Consider the following 17,540-nt stretch of genomic DNA (forward strand, 5'->3'; position numbering starts at 1 on the left):
CAATGCTCTAAGCAGCGCTGTGATTGGTCAGTATGCCACCCAGCCAGGGGCCTAAGTGGCCCTGCCCTGCTCGCATGTACAAACGCTATTGTGCAAGACGGTATTAACAAGGGTCGTCCCTTCCTAATAGCGAGCCGCATTTGTATGCATCATTGTTTTGCGACCACAATTAAAGTCACAAAACACTTGCAGTTTACCTCCTACTCCAAATAGGTAGTAATCCACTTGAAAGAGGAAGGGGTCACCAGGGGAGCCCTTCCCCTTTGTGAAAGGATGTGAAAATATTTTTGAAGAGCAAGCAGTGGTCCCACGGACTTCTGCCTGCTCTTAAAAAAATGAAACAGACATTTCATTTTTCTTTTTTAAAATGCATCCCATGTAAGGTCCCTTTGATGTGAAAAGGAGGTTTCTGCGGTGGGAGTATCAGGCAAGTAACACTACTCAGCCTCCGTCGTTGCCAGCCTTCAGAGAGAATCTCTCTTCATTCCTAACGCCACCTAACCCCGGACTCTGCAGCACAGCTCCCTCCTCAGACTCCCTCACTACCACTCATCTCTGCGTAGCCCTCCATGACCTCCTCCTCTGATTAGCTCACAGCTACCCTCCAACAGTGCCCTCATCTCTCCGTAGCCACTCTCATATGCTTTTCATTTGTGGTATATCGCTACTCGTAGTGTAGGGTTTCACAGTACTTTATATAATTCACACATTATGCAGAGACAATGAATCATACAAATATGTAAATCAGCCTATAGGGAATGTCACATAAGTCAATGAGGATTACCAGGTGTAGGATTCACATGTCAGCCATACTGGTGGGCAGTATGTGTTACGAGGGATAGGTCTGGAGAAGCACAAACTCAGGATTTAAAGCATACCCCAGTGGTTAGGGTTTGTCTTTACTGATAGAAAATGTACATCTGCCAAAACGAACTCTTTATAGCAACATTAGAATAATGAAAGAGTGGGGACATTCTAACTATATCGCAATACACAAAAAACTTTCTAATTATATCATTCAGGTTTGTATGCCGCTCTTAGAATACAGTTCATATGTCACTGTCCTATGTTAGATCTGTAACTTTTGAACTGCAAGTAACAAAAAGATCTCTTTGACAAAGGCAGTAACCCACTGAGCTATCCACATAAACTACAGTTTATCTGCATCCCAAAACTACAAACAGACAAAAGATTTCTATCCAGCAGGACCATTAATCACCAGAGTTATCTGGACATTTGTACTGTTGTCTTGCATTTGTGGCAGAGCCAGTCATGAAAATTATACAAGTAATTTAAGTGAAATATACACGGCATACACAAAGTATGTGTCTTGCTGGGCACTCACAGATTTTACAAATATGAAAATAGCCACACATTCTCGGAGCATACATGAAGTATGTATTTTGTTGGGCCTTTGCAGGTTTTTTTAAAAACGAAATAGCCACACATTCTCTTACCTGCTGGGTTGGAAATCTGTCTCACAGCCCGATCTGATAAGCAGCTGAAGGGGGTCAGGAAAGGTGAATCAGGATAAACAACTCCTTTTCTCCAGCGCTGAAAAGAAGGAAATATCCATGCAGCACGCAAAGTTCACCTGGTGCCAAAGAAGGGATTTGTCCCCTTCACCATGTCCCTATTCTACCACAAGTGGGCGGGGACACAACTCACCTTTCCAAAGGAGATGCGTGATTGGTGGTGCCTGAGAGAGCGCCAAGGCCCAATCACGCAACTCCTAGAAGGAGATGATAAATTACGTTCAGAGGAACGTTTTAAATTATTGTGCAAATTTTCTGTTGCCTTCTTGAAGTCGCTGCAAAGGCCAAGAATCGTGTTTGGGTGGGCCAGGCTCATGTTTGGGTGGGCCTGGCCCACCCGGCCCACCCTCTAGAACCGGGCCTTCCCTACCTTGTCCGAACAGGTTCTGCCAGGATAGCTGGAGCTGGCAAGGGGAGGGTCAGTGGCTTGTGACCCTTCCTCTGCCCTTGTGCCCTTTAGCCCAGCCCCTCAGTTTCAGCAGATATTGCCCAGACACCGCGGTCTTGTGTACTCTCACAGCCTCGCGAGGAAGATGCTCGCCCTCCTGTGCCTCGTGGCTGTCGCTGGGCTGGGGTCGGCAGTGCCTTTCTCCTCGTTAACCACCCTCCGTAAGTACTTTTACAGTCATTTGCATCTGAAATGGAAATGGCCAGGTAGCCCCACCCGCTAGTGGTCGCAATCAGGGAATCGGCAAGTGTGCCTATAAGTGAAATGACACAACATATGTAGCGGTCATGCGATGTTATATATAGCGGTTGGTCAGGGCACATCATACGATTCCATGTTTATAACATGATGTATAGGTGGGCGACAGTAAACAACATATCACAGTGGGTGGAAGTGCGGGCTGTTGTACTGTGAATACTAATTCTGGCAGGGTTCACTCAGTGTTCCATCCTTCGGGGTAATTTCCTCATCCAGGGACAGTCGTGAAGTGAAAGTATTGGGGGGGGGGCTCTACTGGACTTGCTTATATGCAGACTGCATCTTATGGACATGTTTCAATGTAGAGGGGCTGTATGTCTGGCTGACACAAGACATGGTGATGTGCACACAGCTATGGAAATCCATTGGAAAAGCCAGATTTGTAGATACAAGTTCTCCTTCACTATTCACTGATGCGCATTCACAGTACACACCGGTCTCGATGCGCAAAGTGGCTTGAAAGATCATGATCAAATGAGAAAGAAACTAAGTGTATATTTAAAGATTACTCCGCACTTCCACTTACATTACTCCCACAGCGGTATACAATTAATTAGTTTGCCAGCACTCTTTTCAAATCGTGGGCCTAATTAATCACGTTCTTCTAATCAGGTGGCGGCTAATTTTAAGCTATGTAGCCTTCCAGCAAAGTTTTTTCTAACTTTTATATTGTCCTCTCTGTTTATTTTTCAGCAACATTCAATTTCGTCAGAAACCAAACCAAGATGATCGGCAATCGCCTGTTACGTTCCTTTGTCGCCAACATCCTGAGCTGCATCTCTGGCGCTGGGTACATGCCCACCTCCGTGCTGGTTGCTGTCTCCACCATCGCCATGCCAGGTACGGATTCAAAGCCGCCCATTTTGCTTTGCATCCCCTTTAGTCATCCAATCACTTTCTTTCTGCAAACATGCGACCTGCAGCTGCAAGTGGGATATGTACGGTCGAAAAAATGATGGTACCCTTTGACTAGTACCCAACTTTACCCCCTCTCGCTGTTGCATATCTGTCCAGGGTTTCAACTCTTCTTCAACGCTTCTCCAATGTGTGTTATGGGCAGTGCTTTCCTTCCTTGATATTCATTGATCGTAATGACGAGCAGAACCTAATTCTGGCCCCACCACTAGCTCTGCTGTGCAGCACTGAGCACGCCCTGAGGGTTACTGCTCTTTGCGCATCGCACACACACACACACACACCGTGCTCATTGTGATACAGCCTGACGCTGTTGCTCCTCTTTCAGGTGTGATGGACACAGATGCCATCATGGTCGTCCCCACGGTGCAGGTGTACTATGCTGGGCAGTTCAGGACCGTGCCCTGCAGGGCGGCCCAAGACCTGGTCCAGGTGAGCAACAATGGCCTGAGCAGCAGCTTCACTCTGACCACGGTCCTTGGCTGCCAGGTGGGGACGGAAGACTGCACCGCGGTGCAAGGGCCCTACTGCATTGAGGCCCTGCAGCCCTCGTCGTTTTACAGGTATGAAGGGGCCCGCTGGCCGTATGCACTTATCGACGTAACCGTGGAATAAAGTCTTGGACAGGTTAGGCTTCGCAGAGAGCCAAATGCATGCTGAGCTGCATGCTGGGCGGGAGGGACACAGGCACTCGAACCAGCTTCCACAAGGCCATACCTGACTGGTGTGCTACACGTCCGCCCTCCCCACCCCCAAAGCATTTCCATTTAATCACGTTTTGCACCCCTGCTTCGGTGTGCGCCGTCCTTTCAAATTGCCCTCTGGTCTTGTTATTCAGACATCTGTGATTTCTCCAGGTTGCAGGGTCCTTACACAGATGACAGCCACAGCCTTCTGCCCAGTGTATGCACTGTCCTCAGCTTGTAGTCCCCCCTCATGTTTAGCGCCAGGAAGCAGCCCATCACAGGAAGAAGTATCACAGGTTCAAAGAATACGTCTTGCTCAACCCACACTGGATCGCAGTGGTAGAAGTATTGTACCGCCTCATCACAAAATCTGTATGTCTGAGTGTTCACAACACGTCACTTCCTGGTCGCAGTGTCTCGGTCTTGTGCCTGACACTCACCTATAGCAACCCACAAACTCCTTCCCACAGTAGACCTTTATGACTGTTTGCTCTTTTACCACCTTGTATTGCGGATGCTTTTCTGACATCATTCTTCTCTTTTACAAGGTGAATTTCTTCATTTTGGATCAAAACAATGCAACACGAGCTTACACTGGCTGGTCCGACCACATAAATACTTTAAACAGTAAGTTTTAGAATAAAACCCAGAACGTACACACCTGCTCTTTGTTTCATTTGCTTGTGCTTCCATCTGTGCGAGGGCATGCATGTAGTTAGTGTGTAAGAAGCGTGCGAGAGAATCCAGAGTGCTGGTCTGTGAAGGGTGAGCATGCTGCTGAAGGTTTCTGGTAGTGAGTGACTACTGCAGCATCAGGCATGTGCGTGCGCTGTCAGTGGGGCGAGACTGCTACTCTAAGTACTGTGTGTTTGGGGTGCTGTTGAGGCCCTGTGCCCCGTAATCTGGAAGAGCTTGAGAAGCGAGTGTGTTGTAAATGGCCATTTGTAAGGCACTGGCTGTAATGTGCGGGGAGCATCAGTGAAGCTCCGGGTGTGACCTGAGACCCAACAACAATGCACGTGTGTACCTGCACCAAGCACCCCCCTGAAAACAGCCAGGTGTCTCTAGCAAGGGCATAGGGTACAAGTTAAGCCCTGCTGAGAAGTAGTCCCAGCAGTGACGCCACTCCTCTCACACGCACATCCTTTCTATTTCAGTAACTGACTTGATGGACATCGACCTCGGCCTCTCAGGCCGCTCCAGTGGGATGGTGACCATCACGGTGCTGTTTGCAGTGGCGCTCTTCAGGCTGGTACCGGCTCTCATTGCATCACTGGTGGTTAGACAGGAAAAATCACCACTCCCCTAAAGGATATAATTAATAGGAGCCCCCAGGGGTGGAGGTCCCCGGGCTTTGGGGGGCCTAGAGTCCCTTCAACTTTAATAAAACAAGCCCTGGGGGGTAGCGGTCCCCGGGGCAGTGTGGGGGGGATTGGGCCCCCCACATAAGGGGGGCCGAAGGGGGGTGAAAAAAGGGGGGTCCCAAAACGTGTTTTCTCCATGCCATCTTCCGTAGGAAAATTTAGACAGGGCTACATGCTAAACTGCTGAACAGAATTACACCAAATTTGGCAAAAAGCGAGCCCTTTGTTAAATGCTGTAAATCCATTCAGTAGCTTTTAAAATATTAATGGAAAAAGAAATATATATATATATATATGGGCGGAGCCTAACCACACATGTCATCGTGAGATCTGATTGGCTGTCAGCACTTCATCCAAGAAGTGTTGGCAGCCAACTTGGGACAAATATACATGATAGCACCTCATTAAAAAGCATTGCAGTTAATAGAAGTTTAAAAGACTTTAGTTACATTATAAAGCATTTGTTGATGGTACCATACTCATTTTAGGAACTGTGGTGTGTTCTAAGGTGATTTTACCATCTGAAAAAGCCTTCTGCTGGGATATCATGAATCATGTTTGAGAGAAAACTATTTTTTCATGCTTTTCCCACAGAGGTTCGGAAGGTGATCTATGAGCTAAACTGAGAGCATATTTTCCATAAATTCACATTATCTTTCTCAGTCATGTGAGAATGAAGTCTGACATTCTCAGTAAAATATGTACATCCAACAAGGACAGAGACTGTCAGTTGATTCCTTTGTGCTCTGCTACAGCTTCCCAGAGTGTTCTAAAGAAGAACTTGAGCACTAACAGTCCTACTTATGACAAACGTATTGCACACCTGAAGCCATTTTGATTGGAATGAAGTGGTAACTCTTAAAACATTTAATTTAAAAAGGAACAAAATGAGGAGGTTCATTTTGCCATAGAAAGTATGATTAGTGCTGCAGAAAGAAAAATTAGGGCACATTTTGAGTGACTTCTCAAATCCTCTTCTATTTCATTAACAAATTCTGACATGCAGACTGACACATGCACTTTCCATACCAGCAGCAGATTTCCCTGGTGAGCAGTAGCTTTACTACAGTGATCTAATAAGCAAATAGAGTGCTAACATTCTGAATTTATGGCAAATGTGTGACACATCTGAATGCCTTCTTGATCGAATCAAAGTAAAAAACTAAAAGTATTTCCTACTGAGATGACTGTAGTAAATGAGAAAATTAGGAAACTTCATAACAAATAAGTCTCCCAAGATGGCCACCAGAGACAAAAGAGCCCAAATGTAGCACAAATATCACCCTGATGTAGCCCAAGTATAGCCCAATGACAGAATGTCCCAGAGTGTTCTTAAGGACAACAAGAGTGATTACTGTCTTACTTATGACAAAAGTATGGGGCACACCTGAATCCATCTTGATTGGAATAAACTGGTTACATTTAAAACATTTAATTTAAAAAGGAACGCAATGAGGGGGTTCATTTTGCATAGACATTATGATTAGTGCTGAAGAAAGAAAAATTAGGGCACATTTTGAGTGACTTCTCAGATCCTCTTCTATTTCAATAAAACATTCTGACATGCAGACTGAAACATGCACTTTTAATACCAGCAGCAGACTTCCATGGTGAGCAGTAGCTTTACTACAGTGATCTAATGAGCAACTAGAGGGCTAACATTCCGAATGTATGGCAAATGTGTGACATATCTGAATACCTTCTTCATGGAGACAAAGTAAAAAAACTAAAAGCATTTCCTACTGAGGAGACTACAGTTAATGAGAAAATTAGGAAACTTCATGACAAATAAATATCCCAAGATGGCCACCAGAGACAAAAGAGCCCAAATGTAGCACAAATATCACCCAGATGTAGCCCACATGTAGCCCAATGACAGAAGTGTGCAAAACACTTTTTATTTTTTGTGTTTTTGCAGTTTTACATAGTGCAGTCTTGTCAGGTATTGGAGTGCTTTACATGAGCATTGGTTACATCACACAAGAACAAATTCATTTTGGTTTTAGACATGGGGAGATTAAGTGATTTGACCAGAATCACAGAATGTCGAGCTGAAGCATAAACTCCAACCTTGTTCCCCAGTTGCAAAGTCTGCAGCTCTGGAAGTAACACTACATCCTCTTCCCTAAGTGCAACATTTAATCAAGTGGTCAACTGGATAACTAAACATAAAGATAACAAATAATTTAAAAGTGTGTTATCGCTATTTGAAAACTCAGAAAATATGTCCTCATTTTAGTTTTTTAGAGCACTAACCATAATTTTGATGCAAATAAGACCCTCTCGTATATGTAATTTCTAAAGGAAATGCTCTAGGTATTACCGTTTTGATTACATCAAGATGACATCAGGCGTTCCACACTTTTGTAACAAATATAGAATGTTAGCAATCTAGTTGTTCAGTAGAATACTGTCGAGTGGCAGAGGCCAGGAGCACGGACTCTGAAAATTGAAGGCAGGTAGGAGGGTGCAGAGGCAAAAATTTGACCACACTGGGCAGGCAGGAAGGGCAGTGGCAGCACAACAGACTATGGAGGGCAGTGGAAAGGGGGCAGGGGCAACACACCAACAATACATGACTGACAAGAGAGGCTGTGGTAATATAATAGACCATTGTGGGCAGAAGGAAGAGGCAGTGGTAGTACAACCATACATGCCAGCCGACCTGATTCAGCCAGGAAACGTCCAATGTTTTTAAGCCCAAATGGCCTTTATTTGATCTGTCTCCTGTCAACAATCTCCTCTTTTTCAATGTAAGTCAAAGGGGAAAATCAATACCCCAGTTTTTTTTTCAAAATCTCCCTCTTACCAAGTTCAAAATGTTAGCAAGTATGGTACATTGAATCATGGAAGGCAGGAAGAATTGGGGTAGGGACATGGACTCGGATAACAGAGGACAGGTGGGACATGGAGAGGTGCACCAAACTGACCCTACAGGGCAGGCATCAGAGTTTCCAGCAGCACAATACACCACACAGGGCAAGCAGGACGGGAGTTCAGCACAACAATCCATAGAAAGCAATAGGGAGGGGACAGGACCATGCACATGGACAACAGAGAACAGAGGGGAAAAGGCAATGGCAGCTAGCTGACCAGGAGAGAAAGCTGCAGCATAACGGACCATAAAGGACAGGAGGGACGGATCAGGGGCATTACAATGGAATAGACAAGCCAGGAGGGAGAGAATAGGGGTCTGCACATGGAAACAGAGGGCTGGGGGCAAGAGGCAGGGCAGGAGCAGCAAGATGACCATGGAGGTCAGGAAGGATGGGCACTAGAAGCAAGACACTCCAAGGAGAGCAACTGTGAGACTATAATGGCAAACACACAGACCATGGAGGGAAGATGGCAGGGGTCAGGGGCAGCTAGCTGACCACACATGAAAGGTGGGAGGGCTGTGGCAGCACAGAAGACCATGCATGGCAAGCAGGAGGGTTAGTGGCAGCACAACGGCTATGATGGGCAAGAAGGAGGGTGCAGGGGCATGCACAAAGGACCATGGAAGATAGAATGGCGGGTCAGGATCTAGACACAGACAAGAGAGTTCAGGGGAAGGGGCCTCACATCAGACCAAGCGGGGCAGGCAGGAGGAGCAGTTGCAGCACAACAGACCAGGGAGGGCAGAAGGGTGTGGCAGTAAAATGGACCACGGAGGACAGGAGGAAAGGGATATGGGCATGGAATGTGGACAGGCAGTGTGGAGGTGGCAGGGACAGGTTACAATCATCTGACAATGCTAGGCAGTTGCGAGGGGAGTGGCAGCTCAACAGAACACTCAGAGTAGATAGGAGTGGCAGGTCCATGGAACATAGTGGGTAAAAAGGATTGAGCAGGAGCGTGCACACAGACATTGGAGGGCAGGGGGAAGGAGTATAGGGGCAGCAAGCTAAGCACAGAGGCCAAGCAGGAGGTCAATGATGGGGCATATAATTGGGCAATGGAGGGCAGGAGGAGTGGACTGGTACATCATGCTAAATGGAGGGCAGTGGCAGCACATCAGACCATGCATGGCATGAGGGAGGAGGCTATCCCATGGATTCAGACAACAGAGGATAGGGAGGAGGTGGATGGGGCAGCAAGCTAACTGCTCAGAGAAGGCGGGAAGGCCAGTGGCAGAACAACGGCCACACAGGGCGATAATTAGGGAGCATAGACATGGGCTTTGACAATGGATGGCTAGAAGGAGGGAAGGCAGGAGCAGCAAGCTTGGGTGGGGCAGCACAATGCCAGGCCCTGTTTCCAACCCCCCACCATCCAGTGTGATATGCATCTTACTTAACGTTAAAAAAAACCTAGAAATCTGCAGAAAAAAACAAAGATTACAGGGACGGTATAGTTAGACTCAGATTTCACTCATACACATCCAGTGAAATTCAGCAGTTATAGTTACCTGAGCTAACTATAACTTATGCCCCAGCAATGTACTGTTAATGACCTCAGTCATTACATCATTCATGACATGGTAAGTTACATCACTCATGACATCACTCATGACATCTCAAACGAGCTGTGAATGGAATGGAACTATAATCGATAGAACTTTATTTAGGGATAGTGTGTGTATATTAACACCCCTTTTTTTTTCTTTCGTGTAAGAACCATTATAATACGCTAAGTGCACGGATTAATATGGCCGATAGCCTTTCACTTTAAAGTAATGTGTAGTCTATTGTTTATGTTGATGTTTGCAATCCTAAGTATGTTTATTATGAATAAGTCACGTTGACGGACATACAGATATGGCGGTCACGGGGCAAGATATGCTTGTTAATGTTGGCAACTTTAGGCAATTGTACATTTAAATAAGGATGCTACAATGATGTCTTGTATTGTTATCAAGGTTCGGACGAGCCGAAACGTGCGGATCACGTCCTTTGCAGATTAAATACTACCAAACTACAACCTAAGTGCTGATTCCATTCTTGTAAGTGTGAGAGAGATTAAATACATATATATGAAATTCACTGGAAAAAACATAAGTTTCAGGGACATTATAGTTAGAAATTAGCATTTAAAAAATCTCAGAAGTTCACTAAAAAAACACAGGTTTCATGGACGTCATAGTTGGACATTTCACTCGTACAAAACAAGAGAAATTTGGCCGTTATAGTTAGTTGTGCTAACTATAACTCGCGCCCCGCAATGCACTGCTGATTACATTACATATTACATCACTCATGACATGGTCAGTGACATCACTCATGAGATTACTGATGACATCTCATATGACATCACTGATGACATCATCCATGTGATCATCTGCTGCACCTCCTCACACCCTAAAATACAGACTACCATTCTCGAAACCATAGACACACCAATACTAGTACAGCTACAATAATCTATGCACTATGCATGCAGACCTCTAACCAGCTACATACTATTGATACGCTCTTCTAGATACCCGGTTAGTACCTATGTAGTCCAGGAATCCTTCTATCTGTCCCATGCACTTCTCCATTCACCCATCCAGCACTATCTACGTATCCTATCACTCCACCAATAACTAAGCACTTTTAAATTCAGCACACACTTTCTTTGCAACACTAAAATTACTCCAGTTATTAGTCGTATACTTAAGGAATGGCGTCGTCACTAACACAAGTGCAGGTACAATATTTTGTACACTATGCATTAACACCTCTAACCAGCTACACACTATTGATACGCTCTTCTAAATACCCAGTCAGTTCTATGCAGTGTAGGAATCCTTTTGTCTGTCCCATGCATTTCTCGAATCACCCATACAGCACTATCTACTTATCCTATTACTCCACCAATACCTAAGCACTTATAAATGCACTATACACTCTGTTTGTAATACTGTAATTATTCTAGTTACTAGTCATGAACTTATGGAATGGCCTAGCTACTAACACAAGTACAGCTATAATATTTTGTGCACTATCCAAGCAGACGTCTAACTAGCTACATACTATTGATACACTCTTCTAAATACCCAGTTAGTACTCATGCAGGGTAGGAATCGTCCAGTCTGTCCCATGCACTTCTTTAATCCCTTATCTAGCACTAGCTACTTATCCTAGCATTCCACCAATACGTAAGCACTTATAAATTAAGTGTTCACTCTGTTTGTAGCACTGTCATCATTCCAGTTACTAGTGGTATTCTTATAAAATGACCTAGGCTTCAACACAAGTACACATAAAATATTCTGTGTGGATAATCCCTACAAATCTCTAAGCAGATACATACTATTGGTCCACTCCATTAAATAATGAAGTAGTACCCATGCAGCGTAGGATACCACCTGTCAGTCTTATGCAATTCTTCAATCACCCATCCAGCACTATGTTCTTATTGTATCAGTCTACCAATACCTAAGCACATATGGGGCAGATTTACAATCACCCTGCACCACCAGAACATCACTATTTGTAATGTAGTGATGGCGCCAGGCAGTCCTTCATATTTACAAGGAGAGGAAAAACCACCCTGCATGGTTTTTCCTTTCCTTGTAAATACGACCCCTTCATACACAGAACTTTGCATTGAAGGGGCGTTCCATAGGTGTTGCTGTGGGTGTTCCCACGCAACATCCATAGAACAAGACATCTCCAGATTTATGAGAAATCATAAATCTGGAGATGTGTGTGAATGCTGCGCCATCCTAGAGTCGCTGTAGCAAGGCGCAACGAGGAGAATTGGTTTAATTTCTCCTCATTGTTTCCTCTTTCAATGCATGCTGCGTTCCACAGCATACATTGAAAGAGGAAAATGCCTTTACTGATTGTTTTTGTGCAGGAAGGTGTTCCTTCCTGCACAAAAACAATCTCCACACGACACAGACATCCTTGCACCATGGTGCAAGGGTGCCTGTGTCACCGCATGGCTGCAGTTTGTGCAGCAGTGCAGAGGGAAGCACAGAGTTGCAACATATTCATGTACATATGTCACATCCCTGTGTTTCGGAAGTGCCACAGTGCAGTGCAGCTAAAGAGCTTGCAGTGTCACGCTGCAGTACTTCCTCAAAAATCTTCACCTTTAAATTCACCATACACTACTAATGCATTCTTTCAGTCAATCATGCTGTATACATATATTCAGAAAACACTACTGGGTTCGGGCTCCCAACAGTAAGGCCAAGCCGCTGACCTAATGTTAAACAAAACAATCGCCAATACTGCTGTCTTTTACTCTTCTTATTTTTCACAACACATTCGGAATGTAAGAGAACATGGGTTAAAGACTTATGAATCAGTCTGAATAAATCAACATTTTATTTTGTACTTAAATTACATTTGTCAACTTTGCAAATTTGCATTAACAGTTCAGAAAATTATATTTTACATAAATTTTCTTTTTACACAACTTATAATTTCTTATCATTAATCCTTGAAATTTGTAAGTCTTACGGCACACACATTAGCTAATGCAAATAAATTATTGTTGCTGTGAATGTTAGTGAATGTGGATTGTGATGATTGATTGGAAGTAATGAATGTTGTTGAATGCATTTTTATTCATTGTATATAGTATTATTGTATGGTGATTCTAGGGATGTAAAATTTGTTGAATTGATTTAAAAAAAGTTGACAAATGTAATTTAAGTACAAAATAAAATGTTGATTTATTCAGACTGATTCATAATTCTTTAACCCATGTTCTGTTCCATTCCGAATGTGTTGTGAAAAATAAGAAGAGTAAAAGACAGAAGTATTGGTGATTGTTTTGTTTAATTTTAGTATCCATATATTCAACCAAACTTTCACAAATTACCTTGCAATCATAGTTCTTTCTTTAACCAGATAAGGTAGTTCTGATAAGAACTTTTTTTCTTCTTTTTTCCTTTTTTGAACAATTTTTTATTTGTTTTGTGTTTTTTGAAAAAAATTAACAAACAAAAAAGAACGAATAAACAGGAAACTTTTGGAATTACTTAACATTCCAAAAACAACAACAAAAATTAACAAAGATGGTTGTGTTACGCAGCACAAACTGCATCTATCGACTGCTCACCGAAACATATATGTTTCTTACACTTCACGCAGTGTTGCTTGAGAAAGGCGAATTTTGGCCTAATGTCCACTGCAGGTGTTCCTGAGGATGCTCCAGATGTACTTGCCGCAGCAGGTGAGGGGTTCAAAGAAGCTCGCCTCATTTCCTCCCAAGCAAGATTGAGAGGATGTGTGGTCCGGAGATGCTTGTATGTAGAAGCAGTGCCACAAGAGAATTTTTTTCACTGCCTCTTGACAGGATTCGGTCACAAATTTTGCACATCACATTTCTCGCATTTACTTACTTCTCTCCAGGTGGAAAAGTGAAGAATTTCCACACAACAGATTCCGGCCTCTGTGGACGTGGTGCCTCCTGCAAGAATTCTTCTTCAGAAGATACTTCCTCCTGCTGCTGCTGCTGTCCAGATGCCATTTTGTTTGCTATTTTTTGAAAACACCAAAAAAACAAGTAAAAAGGTTTCTTGTAGGAAAAGAAATGTCTCTCTAAAGATGCTCCAACAAGAATGATTAAAATGGGTGGGGTCCTTTAATAGTTACAGTGTGAAATGTTATCAACCAATGAAATCTTTTCTTTTGAAGTAACATGGGATCCACGCACTCCGTACTCACGTAGAACGCACCCGACGCGCCTTCGCAAAAATATATTTTAAAATAATATGTTTCCTATAAGTACAAATATATTATTTTTATAAATCTCTTGCCCTAGTATGTATATTGAAGACACATACATATCATTTTAGAACATAAAAAATGTTTGCGGAAGTCGCGCACCTAGCGTGCCCCAGCACGTATGACGTCACACAGGACACGCCACCGCGCAATTGTCACGTATCGTAATGCGCATGTGTTGTGAATGTGCGGGAGCAGGAGTTGCAGACTGGTTGCATTCCAATCGCGCACATCACGTAATATTAAATGTATATGATGTAACTGAAAAACATGCAGCCATCGCTCACCGTACGCGGATACTTCACAACTGTTCTAAAGTAAAAAAATTAAACAACATTTCAGTTTGAATTTAAAAAAAACTTTTATTTGCAATTTTCTGAAAAATATATGTTATTTAATGAATAAAATATTTATAAACAATTAAGAAACTGTAGAAAATCAATACAAAAAATAGGTATAACTACTATTACACTTAAAAATTAACATTTAAAAAACCTTTGAAATTCACTGAAAAAACCATAGGTTTCAGGGGTGTTATGGTTAGTTGGACATTTCACTCGTACAAAACCATAGAAATTCCTCCATTATAGTTAGTTCTGCTAACTATAACTCGTGCACCCGCAATGCACTGCTGATGATGTCACATATTACATCATTCATGACATGGTCAGTGACATCACTGATTACATCACTGATGACATCTCAAATTACATCACTGATGACATCACTGAGGACATCATCCACGTGACAATCTGATACACCTCATTATAGACTAGTATAACCTTTCATCACTCACTGTAAAATATAGAGTACCATATTTGAAACCAATGACCCACCAATACCAGTTACTACATACCCACTCACTGATTCCTAAGTCTACACACACAGCTAATTAACAGAACACTAGCAAATGGAAAGGGGCGACCACTCGGTCCCCCCGAACGTATGGTGGAGTGCCTCGATCCCCCCGGGAAGCCATTTTTGGGCGGGAGGCGTGTCTCGGCTGGTATGCCCGAAGCGGCGTAGCCGGGGCGCGCTTTTTCCCGCCCTGGAGTGGGCTGGCCTAGACACCGACGTAGCCAGCCCCGCCCTAGGGGCGGGCAGGGGCGGGTTCTCGCCCGCCCTGAAGACGGATAAAAAGAGACGCAAGACCAGAAGACGTCCTCTTGTTCTTGTGCTCCGAAGCTGCACCTCCTCGCTACACGTGAGCTCGGGACAGAACGAAGAGCCAATTTTGAGCGTTTTGATCCTTTTCTTTGTCTTCTAGATACTTCCTCGGGGAGATGCCCAAGAAAGGCGCGAAGAGAATGACGACCGACCAGATGGTGCGGGCCCTTTGCAAAGAAGTGTCCGACATAAAGAAACGGTTGGCAGAACGGGACGGGGAGGAGGGTACGGGCCCTGCGCCGGCTGGAGGGAGACCTAAGAGGTCGAGAAGGGTTCCAGCCGGTGGAGACGTCCCGGTTCCCTCTGCCCCGCTCGAGGCGCCGACCCCAGTACCGATCGAGGGGAATCCAATCCCTGTTGTCGTCACCCCGACACCCAAGGGAGACATGCCCCCCGAGCTGGCAGCACAGCTAGCAGCATGGTTGGGGGATAGTAGTGATGGCGCCGCGGCTGCCGAGGCACAGGCGCTGATAAAAGGACTTCGTGAGAAAAGGGAGGCGGCTAAAGACAAGCCGCAAGCGGCAGAAGTCGCGTCCGGTTCAGGTAAGCGGCCATTGCCGATTGCAAGGGACGAGTCAGCACCCTCTCGTAGAGAGAGACTGGGACAACATGTGCCTTTGGCTATAAAGGAAAAGATCTGGTCTGGGGAGTATGTGAATATTTTTTCCTTGCTTGTTGACCATTATGATATGGAGCATGTTAAAAGTCAGAAGGACTTAATGCATCCGAGTGTTTGGCGCGCAAAAATGGCCGCCTTTAAGGTGAATGAGACTATTGGCAACTGGGGCAATGCGTGGGGTATTTTCACATCGATTTTGGGGAGTCGTAGGCCCGAGTTGCTTCCTGAGTTTCCCGTTTATCAATCACGAATTATGGGGTACTCGACATCGTATCAAGGTAACCATTGGTTTTGTTATGACAACCTGTTCAGGAAAGAGAAGGAACATAACAAGAGTTTGACTTGGGATTGTTACGATTCTATAACATGGGATAAAATGAAAGAATCGGGAATGTTAAGAATGCCATTGGTTGGGGGCAATGTTATTGATTACTCCCGCCAAAATGTGGGGACGCCCTTTCGTCCAAGTACGAGCACCGACGACCAGTCGAGGCCCGCAGGCAATACAGGGAGAAAGGGTTTCTGTTTTAATTTTAACAAAGGGAAATGTACCAGGCCTCCGGGATTGTGTAAATTCAAGCACGAATGTAGTACGTGTGGGTCGTCCCATCCTGAGTCATCGTGCAGAGCCAGAACGGGTGAGAATGGGGGAAAGGGGGGCGCCAAACAGGTCTAAGCTTGGCCGAGGGGCGCCGTTACCAACCCCGATTGATACCTTGGCAATGATTCCTTGGCTCAGCGAATACCCGGATCGTACTTCTGCCGGGGTGCTGCGGAACGGTTTTTCACATGGTTTCCGCATCCCGGTGGGGGACTTTCAGGGGGTAGGGATGTGCAAAAATCAACTTTCCGTGTTACAACATACATCTGTGGTGCATGAGAAAATTCGGAAAGAGGTTAGCCGGGGACGGGTTGCCGGCCCGTTTAGTGTACCCCCGGTACCGAATTTTGTGTGTTCTCCGTTAGGGGTGGTCCCCAAGAGGGACCCAGGTGAGTTCCGTTTGATCCATAATCTGTCTGCTCCACATGGTCTTTCGGTGAACAACGCAATTGATCCGGAAGTTTGCTCGGTGCGATACGCATCGTTTGATGAGGCAGTAGCCATCTTGAATCGCCTGGGGCCCGGGACGTTGATGGCGAAATCTGATATCGAGTCAGCGTTCCGGTTGCTCCCGGTACACCCAGACGATCAGCGTCTTTTGGGATTCGGGTTCCAGGGGTCATTTTACATGGATAGGTGTATGCCAATGGGTTGCTCTATATCATGTGCTTATTTTGAGCAATTCAGTACTTTCCTGCAATGGGTGTTTACTAAGAAAACGGGTTTTCGAAATGTAATGCACTACCTTGACGACTTTTTGTTCCTGGGCTCCGCCGGAAGTCCCGAATGTGCCCAGGCCTTAGATGAATTCTGTGTGTTGATGGGTCTTTTTGGTGTGCCATTGGCAACGGGTAAGACTATGGGTCCCACGACTTGCCTCGAGTTTTTGGGGATCGAGTTGGACTCGAGGGAGGGGTGTTTCCGTTTACCAGCTAGCAAAGTGTTGAAATTCAGGACAGCCCTCCAAGTATGTTTAAATGCACCTAAGGTTACACTGCACCAGTTGCAACAATTAGTGGGAAAGTTGAACTTTGCCTTGAGGGTGATCCCAATGGCTCGCCCGTTTTCCCGCTCGATTGCCCAATCAATGGTTGGCTTAAGAGAGGGGCATCATCGCACGAGATTATCGGCCGAAGTCCGCCAGGACATGCGGATTTGGTTAGCATTTTTGGCGGACTTCAATGGCCGAGTCGTCTGGAACAAGCCAGCCGTGTCCTCCGAAGAGCTTGGGCTATGGACAGATTCAGCAGGAAGTATAGGTTTTGGCGCCATCTTCGGCACAAAATGGTCTGCACAAAA

The 17,540-nt window shown here is 44.9% G+C and overlaps 1 protein-coding gene across 1 annotated transcript; it reads left to right on the forward strand.

Annotated features, from left to right (window-relative positions):
• The first annotated feature begins 2,068 nt into the window (after positions 1 to 2,068).
• Positions 2,069 to 5,151, forward strand: LOC147732945 (uncharacterized). Its single transcript, XM_086958887.1, has 6 exons — positions 2,069 to 2,144; positions 2,935 to 3,081; positions 3,485 to 3,719; position 4,021; positions 4,391 to 4,469; positions 5,000 to 5,151. The coding sequence occupies exons 1-6, from the start codon at positions 2,069 to 2,071 to the stop codon at positions 5,149 to 5,151; spliced, it is 690 nt and encodes a 229-aa protein (XP_086815013.1).
• Positions 5,152 to 17,540: the final 12,389 nt, after the last annotated feature.

The sequence above is a fragment of the Lissotriton vulgaris genome, chromosome 2_1, assembly GCF_964263255.1.
Source record: "Lissotriton vulgaris chromosome 2_1, aLisVul1.2, whole genome shotgun sequence".
NCBI classification, from domain to species: Eukaryota; Metazoa; Chordata; class Amphibia; order Caudata; family Salamandridae; genus Lissotriton; species Lissotriton vulgaris.

What these genes read in the sequence shown, in the direction of transcription:
- LOC147732945 (XM_086958887.1), top strand. Translation starts at nt 2,069, where the DNA reads ATGCTCGCCCTCCTGTGCCTCGTGGCTGTCGCTGGGCTGGGGTCGGCA. An exon ending in CTCCTCGTTAACCACCCTCC is followed by an intron (nt 2,145 to 2,934) that starts GTAAGTACTTTT and finishes TTTATTTTTCAG; the next exon opens with CAACATTCAATTTCGTCAGA. An exon ending in CTCCACCATCGCCATGCCAG is followed by an intron (nt 3,082 to 3,484) that starts GTACGGATTCAA and finishes CTCCTCTTTCAG; the next exon opens with GTGTGATGGACACAGATGCC.